Source organism: Cervus elaphus, chromosome 13, assembly GCF_910594005.1.
Source record: "Cervus elaphus chromosome 13, mCerEla1.1, whole genome shotgun sequence".
Classification (NCBI taxonomy): Eukaryota; Metazoa; Chordata; class Mammalia; order Artiodactyla; family Cervidae; genus Cervus; species Cervus elaphus.
In genome coordinates this window covers 29,927,826-29,950,021 of record NC_057827.1, presented here as the reverse complement: position 1 = coordinate 29,950,021, position 22,196 = coordinate 29,927,826, and the positions used below count along the sequence as shown (strand labels likewise).

General features: G+C 44.1%; 1 protein-coding gene across 1 annotated transcript in view; it reads right to left on the bottom strand.

Moving 5' to 3' along the window:
• Positions 1-3,229: 3,229 nt before the first annotated feature.
• Positions 3,230-22,196, bottom strand: part of ABHD17C (abhydrolase domain containing 17C, depalmitoylase) — a 57,103-nt gene continuing 38,136 nt past the window's right edge. Inside the window, exons 2-3 of the mRNA XM_043922044.1 lie at positions 9,343-9,522; positions 3,230-4,705 (exon numbers count right to left, since the gene is read on the bottom strand). Of these exons, the coding sequence (XP_043777979.1) occupies positions 4,486-4,705; positions 9,343-9,522 (400 nt within the window). The 3' untranslated portion in view covers positions 3,230-4,485. The remainder of the gene's footprint in view (positions 4,706-9,342; positions 9,523-22,196) is intronic.

The following is a 22,196-nucleotide window of genomic DNA, read 5'->3' as shown; positions in this document are numbered from 1 at the left end:
GTCACCCTTCTTATTTAACTTATATGCAGAGTACATCATGCGAAATGCCGGGCTGCATGAAGCACAAGCTGGAATCAAGATTGCTGAGAGAAAAATCAATAACCTCAGATATACAGATGTCACCACCCTTATGGCAGAAAGAGAAGAAGAACTAAAGAGCTTCTTGATGAAAGTGAAAGAGGAGAGTGAAAAAGTTGACTTAAAACTCAATATTCATAAAACTAAGATCATGGCATCCAGTCCAATCACTTCATGACAAACAGATGAGGACACAATTGAAACCGTGAGACTTTATTTTTAGGGGCTCCAAAATGACTGCAGCTGGTGACTGCAGCCATGAAATTAAGACGCTTGCTCCTTGGGAGAAAAGCTATGACCAACCTACACAGCATATTAAAAAGCAGAGACATTACTTTGCTGACAAAGTCCGTCTAGTCAAAGCTGTGGTTTTCCAGTAGTCAAGTATGGATGTGAGAGTTGGGCCATAAAGATAGCTGAGCACTGAAGAATTGAACTGTGGTGTTGGAGAAGACTCTTGCAGAGTCCCTTAGACTGCAAGCAGATCCAACGAGTCTATCCTAAAGGAAATCAGTCCTGAATATTCATTGGAAGGACTGATGCTGAAGCTGAAACTCCAATACTTTGACCACCTGATGTGAAGAACTGACTCATTGGAAAAGATCCTAATGTGGGGAAAGATTGAAGGCAGGAGAAGGGGACGACAGAGGAGGAGATGTTTGTATGGCATCACTGAGTCGATGGACATGAGTTTGAGCTAGCTCTGGGAGCTGGTGATGGACAGGGAAGCCTGGTGTGCTGCAGTCCATGTGGTCACAAAGAGTCAGACACAACTGAGCGACTGAACTGAAGAATGATAAGTACCATGGCTAATTCCCAATCTAAAGTGGAATAATGTGGAACTTCCCTGGCAGTCCAGTGGTTAAGACTCCATGCTTCCACTGCAGGGGAGCCATAAAATGTTTTAAAATTTAGAAAATTTAAAAAATAATTAAAAATAAAATATTTAAAAATACATAAAATGGAATAATTCTCCCATTGTTTTACCACTCAGTATAATGCTTGGCTTTTTAGATTGTTTTTAAGATAATCTCTATCCATAAAGTTGCTTTCTTGCCCTAGTTTGATAAGTTTTGTTTGGTTTTTAATTATGAATGGGACATTGCATTCCATCCAATGTTTTGTCTGTGTCTATGGAGAAGATCATACGATTTTCCCTTAAAAAGGGCAGTTTCCATTTAGTCTTCCCACTGTGGAGGGCACTACATGGTTTGTTGACAGTTCCCTGAGCTCCACCAGACTGGAAAAGCAATGCTCAGGTTAACCTAAGTTCAGCAAATTCCTTCCAAGACAAAACTAGCTTCATCTTTACTTGGTCTTTGGCCTACATAATCTTTATTTTATTACCAGTTCCTGCTTCTAAGACTTTTCCATTGTATTTAGTAGTGCTAGATTGTTTTAGCTTTTTTCCACTAGGAGAGTTGGTCTTCACTCCAAGCCCATCTCAGAGCAGAAAACAGATCTTTTAGGTTGAGCACTAAGTGTGTTTCAAATCTGTAACTGTCATGCATGGGGTCTCTCCTGGGATTCCCACTGTCATCACACATGCCATCCTCAGAGAAAGGCTGTCCCCATGACCAAACTTCAGGAAAGAGTAGACAAAACCCTCTTCCTTGGTTTTTGGGAAAAAGTCAGGAGTCAGAAGACATGAGCCACTTCAAACGGATATAAACCACAAACCACCTACATCAAGTTACTAAAACAATGAACTTCAGGGGCTTTACCCCCTTAGCTTCTGTAACTGTGAATTTTACTACAGTTTCCCACTGAAAGTGAAACTGTTAGTCACTCATGTCCTACTCCTTGCAACGCTATGGACTGTAGCCCACCAGGTTGCTCCATCCATGGAATTCTCCAGGCAAAATATTGGAGTGGGTTGCTATTTCCTCCTCCATAGGATCTTCCTGACCCAGGGATCAAACTCAGGTCTGCCACATTGCAGGCAGGTTCTTTACCATCTGAGCCACCAGATGTATCCCATTAACCAGATAGCTTCCTATTAACATTGCTGAAAGCTGACAGACAGAATTAAGTTTACCAGTGTCAGTTATGCAAGACAAGTAAGTTCTAGAGCTCTACCGTACAACATTCTGCCTAAAGGTAACAATACTGTATTGTGCAAATTATTAAAATGTCTTCCTCATAAAAGAAGGCTTTATCTCCTTAGAGCTATTTGAGCTTTTATTTTAATTACTGGAACTGCTTCTTTAATCTAAGTATATACTAGATAAAAGCTGATTTTACATTTTTTTTTCTTAAAAAAAAAAAAAGTTTACTAAATAGTTCAGGAGGGGAAGGGCGGGGCATGGTTACAGAAGATGCAAGCAACAGACAAACGGACTCAGAAATCTGGTCTCTGCAAACCTAGATCCCCTGGAGGAAGGCATGGCAACCCACTCCAGTATTCTTGCCTGGAGAATGCCATGGACAGAGTAGCCCAGTGGGCTATAGTCCAGGGGATTGCCAAGTCAGACACAATTGAGCGACTAAGCACGCACACACAGCACACAAACCTAGGTTAGGTGCTGTCACACCCCAAAGGCATGCTGTTGGATGTGTTTCCATTCAAGGTCACCTAGACCTCTGGGACAATACCACCTCTGGAACTTCGCTGATGCATCATAAGGTGAGTGGGGCCCCTCCCTTCCAAGGCCCCCCATTTTAGGTACTGATCTAAGGCCAAGGAGTAGCTTGCAAGGTGCTGGGACACATATGCACGGGAGCACGGCCCTGTGCCCTCTTCCATCATTTCTCTCCCCAGGAAGTGTAATCCTCTGACACTTGCAAACAAACATCCCTCAGTTGTTTTTTTTCCGGTCAGTGATCAAAGGACCAAAAAGACTCAGCTCAGATGTTCCCAAGAAACAGGCTGTTCTCAGTCCAAGCCAGGTCCCAGTGAGATTGCCTTCATCCCTCATTTCATAGCTAAAACCCACTGCATTCTCTATTTGGACTCAGTGGTAACTGCATGTTACCACTATGTGCTTCTTATCTTGGTTTCTCCGAAATTAATCTACAGTCTTTCACAGAACAAAAGCATACACCTTGAGAAAGGTAGAGCCGTGTGTAAGTTGCAAGGGTTTCTTCTTAAATCCAGACGAAATGCTTCCTTTGAAGGAGAAAGGAAGGAATAAATGGCACGAGCCCACGCTTTCAGATCCATGCATCCTTTATTCCATGACCAACCACTGTGTTGCATCCAGGCAACACTACACAAACTGGCAGTCACCCGCAACCCAGCTGTACAACAATCGGAGGCTTACAGTACATTTAAGGCTTTTAAATTTGGAAAAAAAAAAAAAAGAAATGCTTTTTTAATAAAACCAAAGAACTCTCAAACCCAAACCCCCAATCAACAGAAGTAGTGTAACAATTTTAAGCATCTTACATTTCTGATGCTGTTGGTGCGACCCCAGTGTCAAAATCCAAATAACTCCTAAACTAAAAAGATTAGTTTCGTGAAATTTTAATTACCTAAATTTTTCAAAGCATAAACTTGTCTTTTTTTTTTGTCTTGGAAATGTTATAAAATTTTTTTAATAGCAAAACATAGGAATAAAAACATATTAACAAAATGTATTCAATCATTTACATTACAAACAAGGAATCTGCAGTTCATTTGTTGTGGCCTGACAGAAGAAAATTACTCAATAGGAATCTATGCACAATGTGATTGCAAATATGTACAGTACTTTAAAAAAGCCTACAAGGAGGAAAGTTGGCTAGGTTCTTTGTTAGACCAACCAGACAATCAAAATATTAAAACTCTGTGGGCTAGTAGTAATAAATTTACACTTAAAAAAAAAGTTTCATTTTGTTTAAGAATATTCCAGTTATATTTATATGGTTCCAGTTGATGAAGCCATTTACCATAGTTCCAGTAAATTACCCTTTAATTGATTTGTTTGGGGGAAAAGATCAGCATGTTAATAAAAATGAACGAAGGAATTTTCATCACAATGGTTTCCAGTTAAACTATTACAGCTTCACAAATGGACTGAACCCATGAATCCAGTGGCTGAAAGAGAGCTGCAGGTCAAATACTGAGAACACGGGTAGAGAGAGGTTGAGTCCTGCATCAATGCATCCTACATGACGGGTAAGGTGGAGAAAGGGGTGTGAGCAACCTTTTTTACAACACAAGAAAGTGGTTCCCCCACTCAGCTCTCATTCCCGCCCTGCAAGGCAATGAAGCTGGAAGTCACAACTGTTCGGTTTGACATGATGTGTGAGTTGGTAGAACCTGTGGATACGAAAGACTGAGAAGTCCTCGGCTCTCTGATGAGGATGCCCAAAAAGCTGCGTGCTTCCTTGTGGTGATCACGCCATGACCGCTGTCCAGGGAAAGCATGTGTAAAACGGAGGACTCGTGTTCACAGTCAATGAGGTAAGATCAAGTCGTCGTCTTCAGGAATTGGGAAGTTCGTGAGAAATGAACTGTTTTAGTCTCTCTAGGTATTGTGCGTAAAGCTCTATGTCATTATGCCCGGCTCCTTCGACCCAGAGCGGCTCCACGGCCCGGGGACAGCGCTCGTACATGGCCAGGCCGTGGGAGAAGTCGATGACCTCGTCCTCTGTGCCATGAATGACCAACACAGGAGAGGTGACTTTGGAGATCTTGTCAATGCTTCAAGACAGGAAAGGGGGAGAAAAAAGAAGGATCACAGACTTCACACTCAATGTAACTCAGTCAGCATCCTAGGCAAACAAGGCACGTGCCCTGGAGGAATTTCCCCTCACTTTTCTAGTAGTTCATTTTTTTAAAAAATTAACTTTGCATTTCACAATAATTCTTGATTTACAGGAAAGGTACAAAGATAACACAGTGCTCCTATCTACTCCTAACCCTCTTCCCATAAGGCCAACAACGCACATGATCATAGTCCGTTTGTCCAAACCAAAAAAACAGCATTGGTATGTTACTAAACTCCAGACTTTATTTGAATTTTATGAACTTTTCCACTGAAGTCCTATTTCTGTTCCAGGATCCAACTGAGAATACCACAATGCCGTTAGCCATTGTGGTTTTGTAAAAGTATTTTATTAAAAACAGAACTCCTAAATGTCATCTGACTACCCATCCGGTAAATAATATTTCTGATACATTCATATTTCAGAGAGAGGATTTTTTCCTAAAAAATAAACAAGCTAGAACTTAACATGCTGGAATGAATGTCTCTTGAAGGCTGGGCACTGAACACGCAGCCACTCAAGTTTTCAGGACTCTCTGTGTGTAAGCCATCTTCAGCACTGATTAGCAAGGTCGTCAGAAGCCTCGTTTCATATAAACGAAAACCTCATCCTTAAATAAAAACTGTACTATCTAGCTTGGAAATTTAATATATGCCTAGATTGGATCCTGAATGAATTCTGTTTACAAAAATCAAATCTACCCACCAGAGAAGTCCCAAAATTCAGTAAGCCCATGAACTGTAGCCCGCCAGGGTCCTCTAGTCCATAGAATCTTCCAGGCAAGAATACTGGAATGGGTTGCCATTTTCTATTCCAGGGGATCTTCCTGACCCAGGTATTGAACCCACGCCTCTTGCATCTCCTGAACTGGCAGGGATATTCTTTACCACTGCACCACCTGGGAAGCCCAATCTACCCATAGAGGATGAATATTTGAGGATCTCCAAAAGAATAAACTATAGGCTCTGAAAGCATTTCCCAAAGAGGAACTGAGAAGTTAGTAAGGCTTGTTAGGCTGGGTGCGTCGGTGACTTCTCTGCTGGAGGTCACTGTCATTTCCCCTACAAACACATAGAGAGGTAACCCTCTGTCCAGTTTGACCTCCTACCAGAGACCCCTTACTGCTGACTTTCTGTATCTGATCCTAGCCAAAGTTACAGAAGGATCGATTTGGTTCTACCCATAGGGGTCATTTTGTTATGTCATGACTAGCATTTATTCAGGGCTTGCCTGGTGGCTCAGTGGTAAAGAATCCACCTGCCAATGCAGGAGACTTGGGTTCGATCCCTGGGTTGGGAAGATTCCCTGGAGAAGGGCATGGCAACCCACTCCAGTATTCTTACCTGGGAAATCCCATGGACAGAGGAGCCTGGTGGGCTACAATCCATGGGATCACAAAGAGTCAGACACGCCTGAGCAACTAAACATCAACAAACATTTATTCAACATGGACCGCAACCAGGTGCTCTGCACTTGACATATGAAATGTTCATCTTCAGGGAGACACAGTTAAAGAGGAGGGACTGTCTCTGTTAAACCACAGAGGGCCTGAAACTTGGAGAAGATTATTAAAGAACAGGCATGAGGCTGTGGAGCTAGGACAGAGCTCTGACATCCGTCACACATTCCAAAGAGCTACAAACAGCTGTCATGGAGCCTTGGTAACAGCTCATGAAGCTGCCAACCACCTCACAACGTCCAGGAAGAATGCAAGATCTCACTTGCCATGTCATTTGCCAAGATCAGGGCTACTGTGGCAGGAGTCAATTTGGCAGATTAGGAATCTTGTTTAGAAATCTATTATCCTCTTATATTTAATTTTTAAAGTGACTTCTTCTCAGAATGCAAAAGTCCAATTATATTCCATTAAAAATCTATTTGCTGACAGTTCCACGCTGCATGATTTAGGGGGCTCTCTACAGCCTGGAGGGTGTATTTGAAGTTAAATGCCACCATCTTGATTCTAAATATAAAGGAGGTAAGAGAGAATAAGGGCTTCCCTGGTGGCTCAGACAGTAAAGAATCTGCTTGTAATGCAGGAGACTCAGGTTTGATCCATGGATCAGGAAGATCCCCTGGAGAAGGGACTGGCAACCCACTCCAGTATTCTTTTTTTTTTTTTTTCCCACTCCAGTATTCTTGTATAGAAAACCCCAAGGACAGAGGAGCCTGGTGGGCTACAAACAGTCCATGGAGTTGCAAACAGTCAGACACAACTGAGCGACTAACACTTTCACTTTTTTGCAAGAGAGAATAAACCACCAACCAAGCAATGATTAGGATTACTTATCTCTCTCTATATATATATACTATATAAGTTATAAATATATGCATATTTGGCCGAGTTGTATGGCAATGTGTGATCCTATAACAGTTCCCCGACCAGCGACTGAAGCTTGGAGTCTCTAACCACTGGACCACCAGGTAAGTCCCTTATCTCTATTCTTCAGTATTAAAAAAGAAATGGGAAAGTGCCTTCCTTTAAAGAGAGGGACACAGAAACAAGTGTGCATTTGGTAGCAATAGACACCCTAAGAAAACATTCCTCAAGTTCAATTAGTGATGACAGTTCATGTGACTACTGATGGTTTGAAGTCTCTCATTTTAATACTTTATGGTACTGAACAGGAAGAATGGCCTTTTCTGCCTATTTCCACTCACCCACCTTAATGAAGCTGCTTAAACCACTTAACTTTCTCAGCCTCAGTTTCCTCACTGTAAAATGAGTCTTTCAAGACAAGGAGCATGAAATGATTAGCCCATGCCTGGCAGATCACTCAAACCCAGTAAGAGTAGCATGCTGGTTTCCTATTAATTAATAAGCTGCAATTAGTTGTTGTGGTTGTATTTTAAGGTATCTACTAATTTAAGAGTCAGGGGGAAACCTATTTGTTTTGTTGCCAGGGTAACCCCTTGCATGGCTTTCCACAAACACACTAAATATCTTCCTTTCAATAAATGGGCCTCTCATTACCCATTCAACACAAATAAGGCCACATTTGAGATGCACAGGGTTCCTGCTTAGCATTCTCAGCCATGCCACTGGAAATTTGCAGCTTGCTTAACTTTCCCATGAAGCTGAACCTCATACAGGCTGCACAGAGTTCACCCAAGGTGTGGAGAAAGTTTCTTCTTGGGAAACAACCCCATCTGTGAAACAGATGTTTATGCCACCAAATGATCCTCCCCCCACCCTCATTCCCAATAATAACAGAATGACAGCAATGAAGGTGTTGATCAAAATCCAAAAACTGTACATACTCCTGTTGAGGTTCTCTATAACATGGCCATGGGTGTCCTGCTGTCAGAATTTCGGATGTATCCTGGGCAAATAATCTTTATTAAATACTTTCCTTAGCCTGTGCTTAGTTGCTCAGTCATGTCTGACTCTTTGCGACCCCATGAACTGTAGCCCGCCAGGCTCCTCTGTCCATGCGGATTCTCCAGGCAAGAATCGTGGAGTGGGAAGCCATGCCCTCCTCCAGGGAATCTTCCCAACCCAGGGATCGAACCCAGGTCTCCTACATTGCAGGTGGATTCTTTACCATCTGAGTTACCAGTGAAGCCCTTCCTCAGCTTAGGTTTTTTTTTAAAAAAAGCACTGGTTTCCAAAGAGAGGTGTTCAAGAAGGCAATGTGCCCATTGCTTTCGCTTGTATAATACAGCTACCCTCCTTCTGTTTACAGTTTTCCTCCTTCTGTTTGGGGACTGGAAAACAGCAGGGGCCAGGCTGGCAGGAGCCCTGCTGCCCCTGGGGTGCTGGCAGGAGGGGTCTGGCCGTGGGCTCTCATGCAGGGGAGGGGGGCTTCAGGCACAGGTGGGCAGCAGGAGGCGTCTAAGGCTGTATGGAGGACTCACATTGTCCCTGACACCCATCATCGGCATAGCTTACCTCACTTTCTCTTACCTAGTGGTCTGACCAAAAACATAAGAGAAATTTCAAACTTCAGGATGCTTACAGTTTTTATATGAGTATTTGTTGTTATTTGGTTGCTAAGTCGTGTCTGACTCTTTTGCAACCCCACGGACTGTAGCCCCTCCAGGCTCCTCTGTCCATGGAACTTCCCAGGCAAGGATACTGGAAAGGATTGCTATTTCCTTCTCCAGGGAATCTTCTCAACCCAGGGATGGAAGCCTGAGCTATCAGGGAAGACCTATGTGAGTATCTAGACCTCTGATTTATTTCTTGTGACTCAACAATACATGTCCATCTGAGTGAACAAATGAACACTGTACCAGAAGTTCCTTTAAGACATGTGTGCACTTGTTTTTTGTTTTGTTTTTTTTTTAATCCTGTACATCCAGCTGAACCAATTAATCCTGGATGTCGGGACAAGCAAGGTCTTTAGACGTCATCTGGCAGGGGTTTTTTTTTTTACAAATGAGTCTGGCCCAGAGGACTAGGTCCTTGGTGCATGTGCCACGTCCACCTCCCGTCCCAAGGAGCCCAGCACAGGGGCTGATGGCTAGCTGCATTCAGGAGAGGTTTACCCACAATTAACCGCGGCTTCTGAAATGAAGTTGGGTCACTGGATGTCTTAGTACTTACTTACTGTACAGCAGTGAGCTCACCTGGGGAAGGCGTCAAAGCAGTATGTTTTCCTGGTGTCGGGAAAAGCCACACGCAATCCAGACATCAGCGGCGAATGGAGAATCACAGCAGCACACTCATACCTGGAGGCCAGGTCTACCGTGGGGACCGTCCCAATGCTCTGACCATACAGGATGATGTTCTCGGGACTTACGCCATACCTGGAGAAGCCAGAGGGCACGGGCCATTAGCTGACATGTGGCAGAGAGAGCGAGGAAGCCAAACACCAGTGTCATAAATTCACAAAACTCCTACAACTAGGACTTTCCTGGTGGTCCAGTGGCTAAGACTTCACACTCCCACTGCAGGGGGCCTGGGTTCAAATTAGATCCCACATGCTGCAACTAAGACCTGGTGCAGCAAAAAACAAAAAACCAGTTTCTGTGTGGCCCCAGGCCTTCAAACTTGACACAGAAGAGGGTCCCAGGATGCCAAGTCTTGTCTGGCGTTCCTGCCTGGGATTCATTTCAGTTGGAAGAACGAGTGATTAAAAAAAGGGTCAGCGGGACTTCCCTAGTCGTCCAGTGGTTAAGAACCTGCCTTCTAATGCAGGGGACGCATGTTTGATTCCTAGTCGGGGAGCTAAGATCCTACATGCCAAGGAGGGACTAAGCCCCGTGCTGCAAAGACTAAGCCTGGGCGCTGCAAGGAAGAACCCACATGCCACATCCAAGACCTGATGCAGCCAAATAAATACGTCTTTTTATAAGAAGAGTCAGCAAAAAGAGTTTTGATGGATGGTTTTGAGGAAGGAACTCATGGCTCCAAGATTTCTTGCCTTACCTCCACAAATTTAAAAAACGAATCCCTTCAATGAGGATGAAATCTTGACAGGTGTCAGGAAGGGACTCTGTTATCATTCATCAGCAGACCATCCCCCAGGGAGATGCTATGGACTGAAGGGAAGTTATCCTGGGGAGGACCTCCCTCCACTGGAACCACTGCTGAGTTCCTTCTCTGATGGACCGGGAGGTCCATTTCTGTAGGATTTAACTGAGTTCAAAGTCCCTTGGAGGGGGAAGTATACTTAAGATTAGGGGTCATCTTCTCCCTCCACAATTTTCATTAAGGTAGGCTCTGACACCCCAAAGCATGAAGGCCAATGGATGCTGCACGGGGTGGATTGCAGGGTGTCAGAAGGCGCCTGGAGAGAAGAACACCTGCAACCCCCACATTTGAATTGTAGGCTCTTTCCACAATGGCCAGCTCTGTGGCAGGATATTTTGCTATCAATTAAAAAACAACTAAATAATAAACAACAATAAGAGGAAGAAGAAAATAAAAACTGAAGGTAGTTATTGAAGGGGAGAGGAGTAAGAGATGGTTAATATTAAAAGTTAAAAGTAAAAGAGGAATTCCCTGGCAGTCCAGACTCTGAGCTTTCACTGCAGAGGGCATGGGTTCGATCCCTGGTCAGAGAACTAGATCCCATACGCCATGTGGTGTGGCCAAAAGTAAAAAAATAAAGTAAAAGACTTCCAGATTAAAATGGCATCAGACTAACCCTTACCTTCTCTGATCAGATCTGCGTAATGATGAGAACCATACAGGATAACCTATCAATAGTAGTGAGTGTTACTCTTAGAGTCAAAACTTGTTTTCTCAGTAACCTGACACTGTTTTACACCCTGTTTCATGGGCCTTGGGGGCTACACTGAATGAATAAAGGAGCACCGGGCACAGACTCAAAGGGCGGAGGTGGGTGTGCAGTTACCCGAACAGCCTTTTCTTGCATGTCCTGACTCTGTCCATTCCCCAAGATCATGACCTCCTTGAAATGTCTTTATAGAGCAGCCTGAACTTTTCACTGAAGGATGCTCAGCTTTCAGAATTTCTACTCATGGGCATCAGGACACACCTGGCACCAATCTCAACAAATCCTGCTTCTGACACACAGACACCCACAGCCTTAACAACAAACACTTTACAACTCAGCGTTTTCACTGGGAAACCTCACTATGCGAAACACTAGCCACTAACAGTGGGAAACACAACAACTGGCATTACATTAGATAAAGGACTCTGGGATTTCCCTGGTGGTCTGTGGCCAAGACTCCATGCTCCCTATGCAGGGGGCCTGGGTTTGATCCCTGGTCAGGGAACTGGATCTCACATGCTGAAACTAAGAGTTCATATGCCCCAACTTAAGATCCCCTGTGCCGCAGCTAAGACCCTGTACAGCCAAAGAAAGAGAGAGAGAACTTCTGATCCTCAGAAGGCATCATTAAGAAAGTAAAAAGGCAAGTGGGAAAAATTATTTGCCACACATAGAAACAGCAAAGGGCTCACAACTAAAACAAAGAACACATCAATGGGGGAAAAATGATCAAGTACAGAAAAACAGCACTCTACAAAATGATTATTTCATAACAGAAGACATCTAAATGGCAGAGAGGGTAATTCAACTTCATTAGTAAAAACGAAATGAGATTTCACAAATGAAAACCACAGTGTGATACTAACAAAAATTTAAATGCTGACAATACCAAGTGTTGACAAAAATGTGACCACAGGAACTTTCATTCTTTCCTGATAGGGATGTAAGAGGATAGATAGAAGCACTTCGCAAAAAAGTAAAGATATAATAATGACATATTCCCAGGGACCTAGCAATTCCTCCCCCAGATATATTCACCATGGATTAGAAATATCTTCTGGACTATTTGTGGGTGGTTGGAGACAGCCCCAAGGGGTGTCACAGAGCATCACAGGACAACGCTGATGAATGGTAAAGACATCCTGTTCAGAATGGATGAGATACAATCAGAATGAGCAGATACACAGAACACACCGTGCGCAAAAAACTTAAACCCACCCAAATTAAACTTCACTGCTTGGACTTTTGTTGACTATGAGGGCTACTCCATTTCTTCTTAGGGATTCTTGCCCACAGTAGGAGATATAATGGTCATCTGAATTAAATTCTCCCATCCCTATCCATTTTAATTCACTGATTCCTAAACTGTCGATATTCACTCTTGCCATCTTCTGTTTGACTATGTCCACTTTCCTTGATTCATGGACCTAACAATCCAGGTTCCTATGCAATACTGTTCTTGACAGCACTGGGCTTTACTTTCACCACCAGATACATCCACAACTGAGGCATCAGTTCCACTCTGGCCCAGCCGCTTCATTCTTTCTGGAGCTACTAGTAGTCGTCCTCCGTTTTCCCCAGTAGCACATTGGACACCTCGGACCCAAGAGGCTCGTATTCCAGTGTTGTATCTTTTTGCCTTTTCATACTGTCACGGTGTTCTCATGGCAAGAATACGGGACTGGGCTGCCATTTCCTCCTTGAGTGAACCACATTTTGTCGGAACCCTCCACTGTGACTGGTCCATCCTGGGTGGCCCTGTGTGGCCTGGCTCACAGCTTCATTGAGTTACAAAAGCCCCTTTGCCACAGCAAGGCTGTGATCCATGAAGGGGTGCTCGAGTGAAAGTTGCTCGGTCGTGTCCGACTCTTTGCTGCCCCATGGACTGTCGCCCACTAGGCTCCTCTATCCATGGGATTCTCCAGGCAAGAATACTGGAGTGGGCTGCCATTTCCTCCTCTAGGGCATCGTCCCGACCTGCACTGCAGGCAGATTCTTGACCATCTGAGCCATCAGGGAAGCCCCAAAGGGGTTCTTAGGGATACTTAATTGAAAGAAAAGCAAAGAAGTGAAGCCCCCAAAAAACAGGGTAGTGGTTAAGGACAGGAGGAGGGGGGAAATAGATTATGGCTGGGAAGAAGCACGTTGTTTAGGGGAGGCTTATGGATCACTGGATATAGTCTGTATCTTTTTTTTTTTTGGCTGAGCTGCACATCATGTGGGATCCTAGTTTCTCAACCAAGGATCTAACCAGGGCCCCCTGCATTGGGAGCATAAAGTCTTAACCACTGGACGCCAAAGAAGTCCCTATTAGTCTATGTCTTGTCACAACTGTTCCTTTTACAGTTCATTAAGCAGAACATTTACAATCTTATGAACATTACTGGCTACCATTCTATTATATTTCACAACAGTAAATATTTTTTAAAAGCTCACCAGATATTTCAGTTATGGAGACAGCCCTCCTGGAAACTGTTATGAATCATGATAGATTTTGTGCTAAACACAAACCTTCTATGGAAACATGAGGCCATTAGAAATTACATCTCATCAAGAGCTAATGTGGGGAAAACTCATGTTCAAATGTTCCATAAAAAGCAGCCAACAAAAAACAGGGTCACAGTTACATTCCTTCAAACAAAATCTATATGGAAAAGGGACTTGAAAGTAATCTATTAAAATGATAATAATGGTTATTTTCAGGTAGTGAGAACCAGGTAATGTTTCTTCTTTCAAATATTCATTTCTAATTTCCTATAATTATTAGGTAGTGATTTGTTAAAATGGATAAATCAAGGAAGCACAATTGCTATACCATTTTGCAAGGAGTCAGCAAGTGTTCTTTACAGTGTCCGTATTTGAAAAGGCTTTGAAAACTAAAGTGCTAGTGAAATGTTCAGATTTGTTAGTATTACATTACAGATTTTTCCCTGTTTATTATACTGTCTAACAACACATGAGAAGCCTGGGAGGTACGGATGGGGTTCGGGGGCGGCTACTTCTTTGAAGGTATGGAAGGTTTTCAGGAAAACTAAGGTTTCTGGTCAAACATCCGCCTCTTACAGATGAGGAGACTGAAGTGGGTCATTTTTATGGTACCACTAAGATGTTGTTTTGATGGAAAAAAAAAAAAAAGGTAGACGATTGATGACCTCTATACCAATGGTTCCAAAATAAGATATTTTGAATGTCTTGGGAATCTTAAAGAATGTAAATTCCTTTAGAAATTTTCCATACTTAAAAACTCCAGTGGGTTTGCTGATTCCTCAAACTAACCATTGTTTGGCACTGAGTAAAAAGTGTCAAACCAGATTCTAAAGTGCTTTTAGCTCTCAAATTCAATTAAAAGATGAAGGATAAAAAGAGAGATGGTAAATGGAATCTGTTACTAAGTCTGGGTGAAATTCAGGGCATTTGAAGATCATAGCTCTTAGGATCAAGTTTAAAATATATATATATATATATATATTTCCACCCCCCACCCCAAAAAACATCAACAATCCCCAAGTCCAAAACCTTTATCCTAAAGTAAAACAGATGTTAAGCTCGTCCAGACTGGACAGGACAGTTTCGTGGCATGACGCAGACAGGCAGGATTTTTGCTTTTTTAGTTAGAATTTGCTATTTGGGGCATCATGACAGCAAAACATCAAAAGTGATTTCTTACAACAGTCCACAAACAATGTTTTCTTCTTCCATGTGTCCAACCCCCAAAGACAGGCTTTTACAAGTAAACTTCCGCATTTCTCAACTATAAACACACCAGACCCAGAGACATGGAGGCCGTTCCTCTTTCCTATGCCCAATAGCTCTCTTCTTCTGCTGTTTCCCCCTTGCCCCCTCATGTGTCTGGAAGAGGTGCTACTTTTCCATCCCAGGGCTAACTTTCCACCCAAGCACTGGAATCCTTACCCTCCCCTAAATTTGAAAATTTCATCCCCACCCATGCAGAACCAATCTTAATCCCAGCACCACACACATCTCCAAGTCTCTGGATCCAAGAAAGGGCCCATCTTCATGGGTGCTTCTCTAAATGACAGCCCCATCTCTCATCTCTCCCTCCCCACCACATCCTCATCCCCAACGAAGCCCCTGAAATCCACCCCTGCCACCGCAATGCCCAGCGAGCTGCTCTCAGAAGTTCCTGATGCAACTCCTTCTCCCTAATTCCTCATCCAATTTCTCCTCCTTCTTTTCCTTCTCCTCCTCCTTCCTTTTTTCTTTTTGCCACAACCTGCAGCATGCGGGATCTTCCCTGACCAGGGATTGAACCTGTGCCCTCTGCAATGGAAGCACAGAATCTTAACTGCTGGACCACCATGGAAGCCCATGATGCCTTTCTTCTTCGACTGCATTCAACTCCTGGTTCCTCCCCCAGCCCCAACACCCACAGGTTTGGCCCCTTCCTGGCTCCCCTCCTCCTGTCGTAGCCTTCCTACTACTCTTACATCTTTTCTCCAAAGGATTTTACTGAATCCATGCCTCAACTGTTAACTCTCTGCTGGCAATGCTTCCAACATAGCAGTCAAAGTCAGGATGAAGACGAAGATAAATTACGGAAACGAGTGGACTGTCACATGAGAAATCCAGCTAAAGATCTCAACTTATTCTGGCAGTGACCAATTAGCTTAGTGATTATGCAAACAGGGGACTAGTTTCTACACCTGGAAGATGTCATTTATTGTTTTAAAAATAATGCATTAAAAATAATAATTGCTGAACGCCTCTTTAAGGACTAAGCACAGAACCTCTGGGGGTACAGAAAGATGAACATAAAACACTGGGTAGGTGCAAGGAGCTTATAGTCGAGCTGGGGAAGCAAGGAATGTATATAAATGCTTGGGGTGGGGGACAAGTTAAAGACAGATCTAAATCTAAGATGAGTGATTAGGACACAGGATGTCACAGCAGATGAGGCAAGAAATTCAAGGTCAGGCGGGGTCAAAGCCATGTGAACAAAGCACTTCATTTGCTTGTAGCCAACTACAGCTCCATTTGCATGTCAGACAGACACGTTCTTATCAGACTCTCCCTGGACCTCCCCACGAAATCGTCAGTCCTGACTTAAATATGCAAGCAGGTACTGTCTGCACATGGATCCCTAGGGAAAAGCCACTCTTAGCCAGTGAGAGTCCATGCATTTATTTTACAGCAGAGTCTCCAGTCAGAATGTCATCATCTCCTGCAAGTGTGCATCCAGGCCTGCCACAGCTGGCCCTGGGGACCCACAGCAGGCTCTGACACTCAGATCTGACCCTTGGCATGTGGAGAGACTCAACAGCTGAGACCTGTATTTACACTGTAGCTATAACTGAGCCTGGAAGTCCTGATGCTGATGATCAGAGCCCCAGGCCTGCCAGAGGACCATTCAGAGGCCCTAGTTTCATAGCATCCTCAGCCTGAGCATCACATAAACACCAGCCTCTGCATCTGAGTCTCCTCTTGGTTACAGTCTCTGCTGCCCCTTAACCCTTCTTTGACTGGATCCCTCAAATTTTACTCAGGCCAAAATTCTGATTCCATTAAGTCCCAAGCTCGAGCACAGTCCATCAGATCTTCAATCCCCAGCGTTATAATGCCCAGAATCCTAGACATCCTGACAATCCTGTTTTAAAAGATTTTTATTGGAATATAGCTGGAATACTATGCTGTGTTAGTTTCTGCTGTACGGCAAAGTGAATCAGCTACACATATACAGACGTCCCTTCTTCCTTGGATTTCCCTCTCATTTAGGTCACCACAGAGCACTGAGTTTAAAAAGGAGGAAGAAATTGCCCACAGAGGTAAAGAGTCGGAGACAAACTCCAGTAGCCGCTCGCCTGTAAATTCGTAGAAATACTCGCATGACAGAGTGAATGGGGCCAAAGTCAGGATGGGTTCTGAGAAAAACATACTAGAAAACTCAAAATGCAGTGCAGGGACTTCCCTGGAGATTCAGCGATGAAGATTCACTCTGTGCTTAACAATGCAGGAGCCACAGGTTCGATCCCTGGTCGGGGAATTAAGATTTACTTAAAATACAACACAAGGAATAAGGTCTCCCAACGTTTGCTAGGGGAAAGTCATGACCCTGAATGATTACTTTCCACAGCAGGGAATGCCATGTGTATGGTAACCCCTTGGAAACCTACAAATTTTGCTCCCTGCTTCTTTCAAACGTCTAGCATCTTCTTGCAGTCACCAGCTATGCTGAGCTCAGATCAACGACACAAATGTTAAGTTCTGGTTCCCACTCAGCATACAGGACACGTTCCCAGGAGCACACCTCCCCCTAACCCCTGCCCTGACCCCCATACCTGAGGGCATGGCAGCAGGAGCAGGAGTTGAGGCAGGAGGTTCTCATGGAGGAGGCTGAGAGTACCAAGAGGACTGCGTCCAGTGGGGATGTTCCCTTCACTGATAAGGGAAAATCTGTTTGTTTTCATTTTAACATAAAGCTTGCCTTTCTGTCTACAAACACGGCCAAGCTGAGCCTCCCTAAGACACACTGCATCCTGTTTAAGTTAACGGGCCTTGGTTTTGCCCTGCGTGAAGAGCATTTCCATTTATCTTCAGATGAAGCATGCTTGGCACAGTTCCACCAACTTTGAAGTCAACATTTTAAATATTTCAGAGCTAGGACTCCTAGTGGAAATACCTTTAGACATAGGACAAAGATAAATACAAAAGGTAATGTGAAAGTTAATTGAAGGATGAGGTCTGAGGATACCGAAAAGCCCTAGTAAACTTCAGAGCAAAGCCTCAGAGTAAAAGGTCTGGATGCGAGGGAAGTAGGGGGGTAAACACGGCCTTGGAGAAAACACAGATGACCTGGGAACACTCACCTTCAGCCACAGAAATGGGAAATCCACCTTTTACTTTCTGTAGCCAGAGCTTAACGAATGTGTGACTTCTGCTGTATTTTTAATTGATAACCAACAAGAACCTACTGTATAGCACAGCAAACTCTGCTCAGTGTTAAGCGAAAGCCTGGACGGGAGGGGAGCCTGGGGGAGAGTGGACACATGTATGTGTGGCTGAGTCCCTCTGCTGTCCACCTGAAACCATCACAACATCGTTAGGCAACTATATACTCCAATACAAATTAAAACTTAAAAAAAACCCACAAATGTGTGATTTATACTTTAATTATGAGGAAGATAAAAAGGCATCCATCCCCTGAAACATGCTTATTTTTCCTTTTTTAAAATGTACCTTTGTAGGTTTAGGCTTTCTAAATGTTATACTGATGCTTCACAAACAGATTTCTACTGGTCATTTAACTCCAGTGGCAAAAGCAAAGGAAACATGGTTTAAATTAAGTACCTACTGCATGGGTGCTGTTTGAGACAATTAAAAATGTTAATGGTAAGCGACGTCAGTGGTTTGTTTCCTTTTTCCTGACCAAGGAAATGTGGCTAAAAGGGACATTGAAAAGCAAGATGATGATAACTGTGAAAGTTTCAAAACTCTGAGCCAGCGCTCACGGTATCCTTCTCAACACTGGTTACAAAATAAAGTGTGCCAAATGCAACATTTAAACTAGCCTCCTTCACCGGAAGCATCAGTGAAGGTGATGAGGATAAATATGAGCTCTGGGGTTATTAGTCTCTGGGGAACTGAATAAGGAAATGAGGTTCAAACCAAGAAATAACACTAAAACCAAGCTAAGTTTAGGCAACATGACTATCACGGTCAGTAAGTTCATCAGAGCACAGCTAGTGGAATGTTCAGTTGGGGCCAGGAAATCAGGAAGCACAGAAGCAGAAGCTTGAAGCCAGTCACTCAGGAGGGGAAATCTGAAAACACAAGGGAAGAAAGGCAAGAGCTGAAAGGGAAGAGGAACATCCTAAGAACACCGAGGGCAGCCTGTCCGGGTGGGGTGAGGGTTTCACCTCCAAAACCACAGGGCCGTCCAAAGGAGCTGTCACCCGCTCTGAAAGCATCTGGGGAATGTGCACACGGTCCCCAGAGGATGGAGACGTGACAAGTTGTGCCACTGGAAGGAAAAGAATGACTGGGTGAGACATGTCTTGAGTGGCTCACATCACGTGTCTGTGCAGCAAGCAGTGGTGGGGAAGGGGCAGACACGAAGATAATTCTATAGTTAAGGGACAGAAAATGGGCACACACAGAGATGTTGAGAAGGAGATCATGGGTGGTTGGAATTTTGGTTTTTAGAAAATACTGTTCAGGACTTCCCTGGTGGGCCAGTGGCCAAGACTCCCAACGCAGGGGACCAGGTTTGATCCCTGGTTGGAGAACTAGATCCCCGCAACTAAAAGATCCTGAATACCTCAACTAAGACCTGGTACGGCCAAATAAATAAGTAAATTATTTTTTAAAATAATATGTTCAGCTTGGGAAGACAGTGGGTTCCAGGTAACTGTGGAGCATCCCAGGAAGGCACATGTGAGTCACACTGTTAGGGCTCCTTCTAAGGAAAATCTTTATGAATCAGACTGAGGTCAATGTCAGATAGGTGAGCCTCTAGGTGGTCCTCACGCTGCCTCCTGCTGGGGTGCGGGAAGCCCAGCAGCTGGAAGGACGAGGGCTAGGGTGTCCGTCCAGGCCAGCAGCTGCAGGAGCAGAGACAGCCACACGCAGAGGCTCCGGGAGAGACAACATGGCCCAGGTCCGATGGAAATAGATGGACCAGACGCATCACAGCTTGTATCTATAAACGAAAAGGTAATGTGTCCTCTTCTTCAATGGACTGTGATGACAATGACACAACACACAGAATGAGGGCATTCCAGCAAATCCTACCTCACCAGGAGGCAGCGGTGTGGCGATGCACGCCTGGTCAACGGAGCCGTTCTTACAGGTACTCAGGTATTTCAAAACATAACAAGGGGCTTCCCTGGTGGCTTAGTGGTAAAGAATCTGCCTGCCAATAGAGAAGACATGGGTTCAATCCCTGATCTGGGAAGACCCCACATGTGGTGGGGCAACTAAGCCTGTGTGCCACAACTACTGAGTCTATGCTCTAGAACTCAGGAGCCACAACTACTGAGCCCAGGTACCCTAGAGCCCGTGCTCTGCAACAAGAGAAGCCACTGCAATGGGAAGCCCACTCTCCGCAACTAGAGAAAAGCCTGAGTGACAACGAAGACCCAGCACAGCCAAAAAAAAAAAGACAAGCATTATCCAATTTTTGTAAAGTAGCATCTACCCTCGGGGATGGGATTTCATTCTATCCTAGGTGTTAGAAATTTCCTTCCAAATGATAGCACAGGGATTGGCTATCTGTGCCAGGTCTAAAACCACCTTCCAAACAATTCTTTTTCTATCTTTTGGCCAAGCCAAAAGATCAATTTTGGAAGTGCAGAGTCTTAACCACTGGACCACCATGGAAGTCCCAAAACAACATGATTCTTTGTGACATTAGAGACTGTTCTCTCCCCTACAATACTCTTTCTCTGTGTCAAAGCAAAAATAAACAAGACTTGGCATGACTTAATTTTTTTACAAAAATTACTTTTCAGAGGAAAAGTTAACAGTCCTAAAGAATACGAAAATCACCTCTCTTTAGCTCTGTTACAATTAAAATAGAATAATTTGCTTGAACATGTTTGAGTATAATTGTGCATAAAATTGTTCTAATGATAATTGGGGCTCTTTTGGCATTCTGTAATTATCTAACACGTTGGAAAAGCCAGAAGAAATGCTGTCTTCCCTCCCCCCAGGCCTCCCCCCACCAACAGCTGCATAAATACCTGTGAAATGGTTAGATGCCACATACCCTACAGTTTTTGAGAGGATTACATGAGCTGGCTTATGTAAGTCACAACCGTCTGATAAAAAAGGCATTTAATATATGTCACTCCCATTCACACCAAATACAGACTGAAAACAGACACATGACCAAAGTAAAGCCTTAAAGCAGAGGTCCCCAAACTCTGGGATCTATTGCCCAATGATCTGAGGTGGAGCTGATGTAATAATAATAGAAATAAATGTAAATGTAAAGCCCTTGAATCATCCTGAAACCATCCCCCATCCCTGGTCCATGGAAGAATTGTCTTCCAAAAAACCAGTTCCTGGTGCCAAAAAGGTTGGGGACCTCTGGCTTAAAGGATTTCCCTATTTCATACCCCAGAAACACAGCTGAAAGTAAAAGACAGAGCTCATGAAATCTCTGGGACAGGGAAATACATTAAAAAAAAAAAAAATCTTAACTATCCCTTTGAGGGCCGAAGTCACTTCTTAGAACTAGGAACCCAAGAATCAATTTCTAATTATTTTATCTCACTGTAAGGTGAGTTCTCCCAACAGCCACAGCACACAAGGCATGGTCAGTGTCTGCCCTGCCTCACAGGGACTCGCAACTGCCGAGATGTCCAGTAGACATTCATGGATGGTCACCCACAGCCGACAGAGGGCTTTTCTGATCTGCTGGATCTTCAGAGCATCTCTCTCCTGACCCTGGAGCTGCAGGTATGAACACAAGCCCAAGGTGGACCTCCTTAGCCAGAGTGACTGCTTCTGGGAGAAGCAGAGTTGGAACCAAGACTAGTCAATAGGAGTTCTTCCAGGACGCCTGTGCCCTCTTCTGCTGAGCATCACCTTTGTCACTGCTCAGAAAGAATCTCCTCAAAATCACTATAGGACTTCCTTGGAGGTCCAGGTTAAGACTCTCTGCAAGGGGTGAGGGTTCGATTCCTGGTCGGGAAACTAAGATTCCACATGCCCTGCAGTAGAGCCAAAAAAAAAAAAATTGCTACCAACAAGAAAGCAAAGTTGAGAGAAGGAGCAAGTGAACTGAGTCCTGAAGCTACCGTTCGGGGCCCCAAACCTGGTCAAGCACCCAATCATAGGGCTCCTGGAGTTTTGACCTGGGTGGAGCTTCCACTATTCTCTCGTGAATCTGGGCTAACATTAGCCTTTTGTGAGCAGCTCAGAGCATGTAGTCATGACTGTGATGGTCTGGGGCATGGACGGAGGGTAGAGATTTGCACAGTGGGTTAGAGGAAAGAGTAGGCTTTGAATTATACAACTCAAGGACTGGAGCCCTGCTCTGCCACGATCAGTGATCTGATCTTTTTTTAATTAAAAAAATTTATATTTATTTTTGGGGGGGCTACAGGGCAGCATGAAGGATTTTAGTTCCCTGACCAGGAATCAAACCCTCTGCCCTGCAGTGGAAGCGGAGTCCTGCCACTGGACACCAGGGAAGTTCCAGCGACCAGCAGTCCTGTTTCCTGGGCTCTAAAGCGGTGTAACCTTGCCTTGGATCTACAGGGAGAATTAAATGAG